The 7,443-nt window shown below is 42.7% G+C and overlaps 2 protein-coding genes across 2 annotated transcripts; both read left to right on the top strand.

The window, feature by feature from the left end:
• The first annotated feature begins 228 nt into the window (after positions 1-228).
• Positions 229-3,418, top strand: LOC135669751 (probable phospholipid hydroperoxide glutathione peroxidase). The gene is made up of 6 exons (XM_065178620.1): positions 229-400; positions 908-984; positions 1,162-1,223; positions 2,524-2,642; positions 2,851-3,018; positions 3,136-3,418. The coding sequence occupies exons 1-6, from the start codon at positions 353-355 to the stop codon at positions 3,166-3,168; spliced, it is 507 nt and encodes a 168-aa protein (XP_065034692.1). The 5' UTR covers positions 229-352; the 3' UTR covers positions 3,169-3,418.
• A 1,861-nt stretch (positions 3,419-5,279) lies between these two features.
• LOC135669767 (tubulin beta-7 chain-like) lies at positions 5,280-7,257 on the top strand. The gene is made up of 3 exons (XM_065178621.1): positions 5,280-5,936; positions 6,030-6,299; positions 6,372-7,257. The coding sequence occupies exons 1-3, from the start codon at positions 5,543-5,545 to the stop codon at positions 7,046-7,048; spliced, it is 1,341 nt and encodes a 446-aa protein (XP_065034693.1). The 5' UTR covers positions 5,280-5,542; the 3' UTR covers positions 7,049-7,257.
• The last annotated feature ends 186 nt before the right edge of the window (positions 7,258-7,443 follow it).

Raw genomic sequence — 7,443 nt, forward strand, 5'->3', positions numbered from 1 at the left:
TCATGTGAGATGTCATATGCTTTGTTGTTGTTGTTGCTATTGTTGAAAAGGTATGGCATAAGAAGACTATTAATATGGTTTTGAGTGTCAACAGTTAGTCTTTTCTTTCATTTTGGTGTTGTTTTGTGAACGATCAGCGCCAATCAAAGGCCAAGTTCAAATGGGGCCCCTCTTTTTGTTGTTTGCATTACCTAATAAATAAAAACCCCAATAGAAAAGCGTCAATCATACGCAGCGCTCGATTACCAAAGCCGTGTCCTCTGCATATTCTGTCCCTTTTCTGCCGCTGCTGCTCGTTTTCTCTTCCGCGTCGCTTCTTCGCCTTTTCTAGATCTCCGGATTCGCGCCTGATATGTCTTCCTCCAAGCCCGCCGGATCCATCCATGACTTCACCGTCAAGGTTGGTGGCCCTCGGGGTTTATGTTTTCTATCGTCATCGTGTGCTCCGTTTCCTTGTCTTTTTAGTGTGCTGATGGTGGCTCCTTTCGAAGATCGATTTTTTAGACTGAGTCGGCTGTTCGATTTGGAGGATTGCTCGAAAGATGGGATTTTGACAAGGGATTGGTTGTTTTTATCGTTGGTTTTGTTTTAATCTGTCATCCGGAGTCGGCACGGAGGTTTACTTTTTAAGATCCACTGCCCTGTAGTTGTGGATTTCTTGTGATTAGGTCTTCTTTGTGATTGTTCTTGGTTTTAGGGATGGATTGAGTTTACCGTGGTGGTCGATTATTTGGAACATATTTAATCTTTTCTGATTATATGCAACTTGAAGTAGTTTTTGATGGTCATTGGTTTCTTGTTCGGAACGAATTCTTGAAGGAGTGTGGGGGAAGAAAACTTTTTCTCTGCGAGTGTGGGTGGTGATGATTGATGATGATCATCATGTGTTGTATGGTTTCCGATGCAGGATGCCAGGGGAAATGATGTGGATCTTAGCATTTACAAAGGGAAGGTCTTGCTGATTGTCAATGTTGCATCTCAATGGTACTGCAGCTCTATTAAGTTTGCTTCTGTTCTGCGAGTTACAGATTAACATATGTTAGAAGGTTATGATTGTCTGAGATTGTTACGATTTCTCAACATTGTTCACTTTCTTAAAATTTAAAATATATTCATTATGTATCTGTCCTTGTTCTTATCTAAATCTCTTACCTGTGTTAGTGGGCTGACTAACTCAAACTACAAGGAACTGACTCAGCTATATGAGAAGTACAAGGACAAAGGTATGCAATTCTGACCTCAATTGGCTTATTTTGGTTTTTGTAATCAGGACAACCCTGTTCTTTCCATTTAATACCTTATGATCAGATCTTGTTAAAGAAATATTTGATACTTGACATTTTTCAACAAACTTTCCAAGAGTACTTAATACTATTCAATAGATGAAAATAGGAGGAATTTATATTCCCGATCCATGTTGTGTCATCAATTTGAATCCGTTCCTTTTGAATTGGCACTTTCTCCATCGCAATAACTGGGAAGAGACTTCTTCAATAACTAGCCTTAGTACTTTTTTCTTTTTTGGCATCTGTTCATACATGAACCAATCATAAAAAGAATATGATTCTTTATGTTGATTCCCTAGTTATAAGATAAGCTGAGACCTATTTGGCCAATATTTTCATGATACTTCTTTATTACTAGAGGCTTCAGGAGTCTTATATGTTGTATTTCAATTTTTTTTAAGAGCAGGATTTGCCTCAATTATTATGCAACTTGGACTATGGTGTCAATTGAAAGACCATGGCAAACTAATTAATAGTGCACAAATTATGGCTCAGTTGCTGTAGATTTTTTTCTATGAAAAGGGAGCAAATGGGACAGCAGTGAGAGCAAGAAAGAAGGATTTAATTGACATTTTTTAGTGAACAAGTTAATCGTTGATTGGTGGTGAAAAGACAGTTTCGTGGTGAAGTAATAATATTTTCAAGGATATGTTTATCTTTGGATATCATATTTTAGTTTATGTAATTGTTGCAGAATATTTATTTGCACCATTATTCACTTTGCTTGAAGGGATTGGTATTATCACACAGCATCTTAGCATTAAGAGAACATTTTAAGGGTGGCATTGGCCACCAAATGGAAATCAAAATGATCTTTGTTTATTAATGTAATCATGTGCTTTTGTTGTTCTTTAGAAACTTTAATACTCCTGATTTCATTTGAGACTTTGTAAACCTGGGATTAGCACGAGTCTCTACAATACACCAATGGCTTTTTGTGTTACTAGGTTAACTTCATCTCTACAAGTTAACTTCATCTTCTAAAACAGGCCTTTGCTTATTATTAAGATGATTTAGTTAAATTCTGCAATTCAAAATTACAGCTTTTGACACCCATAATTGTCCACAAGAAGCATATGAAATAAAATTGAGGGGCACAAGTCTCTTTGTCTGTTCTTTTGAACACTAAGATTTTCATGATGAAGTAATTATATCTAGAAAGAAGAGCCAAATTTATGAAGTCATGAAATTTTGTTGTTCTCATATTTCCTCTACCTTGATCATTTACATGGCACAGATTTTGAGATTCTGGCTTTTCCATGCAACCAATTTGCTGGGCAAGAACCAGGAAGCAATGAGGAGATTGTTGAGTTTGCTTGCACTCGTTTCAAAGCTGAATATCCGATATTTGACAAGGTAAATTATTGCTTTTTTATCCATTTTCTTAATCTCTCGGTTCATCCCTTCAAAAATCTTCTGTAGGTGAATTTCACAGCTAGACCATTCTTGAGCTGTGTTTACCCCCATATAAAGTTATTTATTTATTTATTTGTCATATCAGTATGTTTGAGAGAAACCAACTGGGTCACTTGACTCTCTAGTTGCAATTTATTTTCTTCTGTAGGTCGATGTGAATGGTCAAAATGCCACACCCATATATAAGTTCTTGAAGTCGAGCAAAGGTGGCATTTTTGGGGATGGCATCAAGTGGAACTTCACCAAGTTCTTGGTGGACAAGGATGGCCGCGTGGTAGATCGCTATGCCCCAACCACATCCCCTCTGAGCATCGAGGTAAACCCAAAGCTACCTCGCCTCATCCCTCATGCCCTTTGTCAAACCATGTTCGATATACTCGACGGTGCCAACAATATACCATCATCTAACGATTTATCTTAAATAACTTTGCAGAAGGATATCAAGAAGCTTTTGGGGCTTTCATAAATTGCACATGCTCGCAGCCTCTGAACCTTCGCTCTTGCTTGCACACATTTGTAGTACATATGACTATGAATAAAGTGTTGTAAGCTGGATTATGAGAGACATTAATTAGTAACTGCATGACTATATACAAACACCGCGTTCATTTGTGTACTTGATAGCTCCTCTTGGTATGTTGGTGTAGAGGTTTATGATAAACATGTGATAGCTCTCTTATAATTCTTCTGTGGTTTATCATATGGCTCTTGATTGATCTGCTGAGCATCCTGTAATTTCACCGGAGTTTGAAGCTTGTGATATTTGGAGCAGTATATTTAGATTTATCACAATGATCTACTGAGTTCCATCTGTGAGTTATTTTTTCACTTGAATAGATCTCTCAATTACAGATAAAATAGATATCAATTTGTTACTTTCTTAATAAAAACTGTTGTTAATGTGAAATTGTTTTTATTTAATTAGTTGAGGAAACTAATCATAATATTATTTATATCTAATAATAATTGAATTAGCAATCAACTACTATTTTATATAATTACAATCTGGTCTAATGGGATAAATATTAGTAATGAATTAAGGCTATAGACTAATTCAATTGGGTCTTTGAATTAAACCTAAAATTTTTCTCATTTAAGAGTTGACATTCTTGTTAAAAAGCTCAACATAAATTAAGATCAAACCCTAATATGTTTGATGCTCAGTTTGTATGATATAATCTGTCATGATTATGTTTAATATAACTAACTCATTGATCCATAATACATAAGCTCAAGTTAATGATAATATATCCACATCTGACGTAAATCCAAACTTTAATAGTGTCACATTTCTAGTGTGATCTTAAAAAGACATTGCTTCCATGGGAGTCCCTTCATTTTTGTCTCACCGACTACAAATATCTTAATGGCTAACGATTACTTCCGGAGTTCATACTTTGTGGAGATTAATCTATATATGTATTAACTCTCTTTACGAGAGACGGCAAGAAGAAGAAACCGGAGCATCTTTGATGGATTGGGAACGATGATTAGATCAGTGAACAGCTCCATCTTGTGCTGAGATAGTTCAGTGTTCCTTTCAGCAAACACAGCTGCGTTTTGCATCTGCGTTCGTTTCTGAGCCACACCATGCGAGCCGAGGGAAGCACTCCATGTCTGCTTCTACCTTTCTCCTGTCTCCATGATCATCAAACAGCTGGTTTCGGACGCCTCCCAAATAAATGCCGCAAGGAGGAAGCTGCCCCATTCCAGTGAAGTCCTCATCAATCATTGGAGTGTTTGGCTCCAATAACAATCGACAGCCAACCTGTCCTTCTCCGCACAGCTATTCCAGTGCTGATCTGCTGCCCGGAAGCTCTTTGGGGTTGGGAGAAAGATCCAGTTTGCTACTGTGTTCCCAAGTAGCTGAAATGAATGCCAACATGTTTGATCTGCAAGTGGACTTGGGAGGTTGTTTCCTCTGTGGAACAGTCATTCGATCGATCGATGATGAAAAGGACTCGGAGACTACTTGTCTCGTGTGTGGTGCACACTTGCTTTCATTGATGGATTAGTTTACACATAATCTAGACTTTTGATCTCGATATGTCACTATTAGTATCTCACACTTTGTCGAATTCCACCTCATCTTACATATCTAAGAAGGCAAAACATCTAATCCTACATTGCTCTGTGAACTACTGATTTGGACCAGCAGACCATAACATCTCAACAACTGTCTCCAACTTAACATACTGTGTGGCAAATGAGGATGACAGACTGAGCCACATTGTTCATGTCATGTACTCAAATTAGAGAAGCTTGTTCACCTGCCATGTTTCTATTGGCTGTGTAAAGTATGGTGTTTGTGACGTTGGGGTTCATATGGAGCAGCCTAATCATGTCATCCACCAAATATATTTTGCAGGTATAACATGCCACACTGTGTACTCTTGGCTTATATCAAATCCTAGTAGTTGTACACTTTGTTGCATCACAATGATCATTTCATGGCCAAAGGAATACATTAGGATTGAGCTAAATTTGCATTTAAACTCAATCCAACCCCACATCCAGCCATTTTCCACTTCTCTGTCTACCGACCATTTGTTCCTCCCTCCCTAATAATATCCCCCAATCAACTTGTCCTCCCCCATCTACAAAAGCTCACAGCCATCTCAGAGCTGCTTGCAAGCTTTCATTGCCCCTCCCCTTGGTTCTCTCCCCACCTCTCTCATCTCTCTCTATCTATCTATCTCTGTATCCTTCTTCTCCATCCCTTAATCCCCACATTCCCTTCTTATATATCGGTCTCTTCCATTTCCTTCATCAATCTTTCCTATTCTTCGTACGTCGATTCTTCTGCTCCATATCAGGCATCAGCTTCGAGAACAACAACCATGAGGGAGATCCTGCACGTCCAAGCCGGCCAATGCGGGAACCAGATAGGCGGCAAGTTCTGGGAGGTGGTGTCCGACGAGCACGGCATCGACCCCAAGGGGGACTACGTGGGCGACTCCCGCCTGCAGCTGGAGCGGGTGAACGTGTACTACAACGAGGCCAGCGGCGGCAGGTACGTGCCGCGGGCGGTGCTCATGGATCTGGAGCCGGGAACCATGGACGCGCTGCGCACCGGGCCTTACGGCCAGCTCTTCCGCCCCGACAACTTCGTCTTCGGCCAGAATGGTGCCGGCAACAACTGGGCCAAGGGGCACTATACCGAGGGCGCCGAGCTCATCGACGCGGTCCTTGACGTGGTCCGTAAGGAGGCCGAGAACTGCGACTGCCTCCAAGGTATGTATACAGACACATAGCAACGATTCGATTGCCACGTACGTGAATTCCGATGTTGCATGGTGGTGGTGGTGGTGGCGGTTGTGGTGATAGGGTTTCAGGTTTGCCACTCGCTGGGAGGAGGAACGGGGTCGGGGATGGGGACGCTGCTGATATCCAAGATCCGGGAGGAGTACCCGGACCGGATGATGCTTACGTTCTCAGTGTTCCCGTCGCCCAAGGTGTCGGACACGGTTGTGGAGCCGTACAACGCGACGCTGTCGGTGCATCAGCTGGTGGAGAACGCCGACGAATGCATGGTGCTCGACAACGAGGCTCTCTATGACATCTGCTTCCGGACGCTCAAGCTCACCAACCCCAGCTGTAAGTGTTAGCCTCACCCCAAGCAAGTCCTCCGGTGCTTAGAAATGATGCTGGTTGTACATGTGTACGCAGTTGGGGACCTGAATCACCTCATCTCCACCACCATGAGCGGGGTGACGTGCTGCCTCCGCTTCCCGGGGCAGCTCAACTCCGACCTGCGTAAGCTGGCCGTCAACCTCATCCCCTTCCCCCGCCTGCACTTCTTCATGGTGGGCTTCACGCCGCTGACGTCGCGCGGGTCGCAGCAGTACCGGGCGCTCACCATCCCGGAGCTCACCCAGCAGATGTGGGATGCCAAGAACATGATGTGCGCCGCCGACCCGCGCCACGGCCGCTACCTCACCGCCTCCGCCATGTTCCGCGGCAAGATGAGCACCAAGGAGGTGGACGAGCAGATGATCGCGGTGCAGAACAAGAACACCTCATACTTCGTGGAGTGGATCCCCAACAACGTCAAGTCCAGCGTGTGCGACATCCCTCCCACCGGCCTCTCCATGTCCGCCACCTTCATGGGCAACTCCACCTCCATCCAGGAAATGTTCAAGCGCGTGTCGGAGCAATTCACCGTCATGTTTCGCCGCAAGGCTTTCCTGCACTGGTACACCGGGGAAGGCATGGACGAGATGGAGTTCACCGAGGCCGAGAGCAACATGAACGACCTCGTGTCCGAGTACCAGCAGTACCAGGACGCCATGGCCGACGATGAGGAGGAGGAGGAAGAGTACGGCGACGAGGCCGAGGAGAATTAGATACAATCGATCGCATGCGGCTTCCTCATCTTTATTTCTTGCAGTGTGTGATGGCCTTTGTTGCTCTATTTTTGTCGTCAATCTCTCTGCGCGTTGATTATTGCCCATATATAAGTATAAATTGTATGGCTTCTATTAAGGATGCAATAATCTGATGTTACATTTTGTTTGCAATTTGTGATCATTAATAATATATTATTAATAGTTCACTATGCTGTTCGATTTGGGTGGCGAACTCTGATTGATGTGAAACATCACCGAATACCAATGTTCATGGATAGCCGAACACTGACGGCAGCTCAACATTTTTTTTTTCATCTGTCCATGGCCTTCATGCCTTGAGATCGACTGCCCACACTTCACTAATTCATATACACTTCCCCAAAGAACATTCC

The sequence above is a fragment of the Musa acuminata genome, chromosome BXJ1-4 (assembly GCF_036884655.1).
Source record: "Musa acuminata AAA Group cultivar baxijiao chromosome BXJ1-4, Cavendish_Baxijiao_AAA, whole genome shotgun sequence".
In the NCBI taxonomy this organism is placed as follows: domain Eukaryota; kingdom Viridiplantae; phylum Streptophyta; class Magnoliopsida; order Zingiberales; family Musaceae; genus Musa; species Musa acuminata.

Excerpts from the sequence above, each read along its gene's own strand:
- LOC135669751 (XM_065178620.1), top strand. The coding sequence starts at position 353 with ATGTCTTCCTCCAAGCCCGCCGGATCCATCCATGACTTCACCGTCAAG. Across the intron at positions 985-1,161 it reads GTCAATGTTGCATCTCAATG|TGGGCTGACTAACTCAAACT; the intron begins GTACTGCAGCTC and ends TACCTGTGTTAG. Across the intron at positions 1,224-2,523 it reads TGAGAAGTACAAGGACAAAG|ATTTTGAGATTCTGGCTTTT; the intron begins GTATGCAATTCT and ends TACATGGCACAG.
- LOC135669767 (XM_065178621.1), top strand. The coding sequence starts at position 5,543 with ATGAGGGAGATCCTGCACGTCCAAGCCGGCCAATGCGGGAACCAGATA. Across the intron at positions 5,937-6,029 it reads GAACTGCGACTGCCTCCAAG|GGTTTCAGGTTTGCCACTCG; the intron begins GTATGTATACAG and ends TTGTGGTGATAG. Across the intron at positions 6,300-6,371 it reads CAAGCTCACCAACCCCAGCT|TTGGGGACCTGAATCACCTC; the intron begins GTAAGTGTTAGC and ends ATGTGTACGCAG.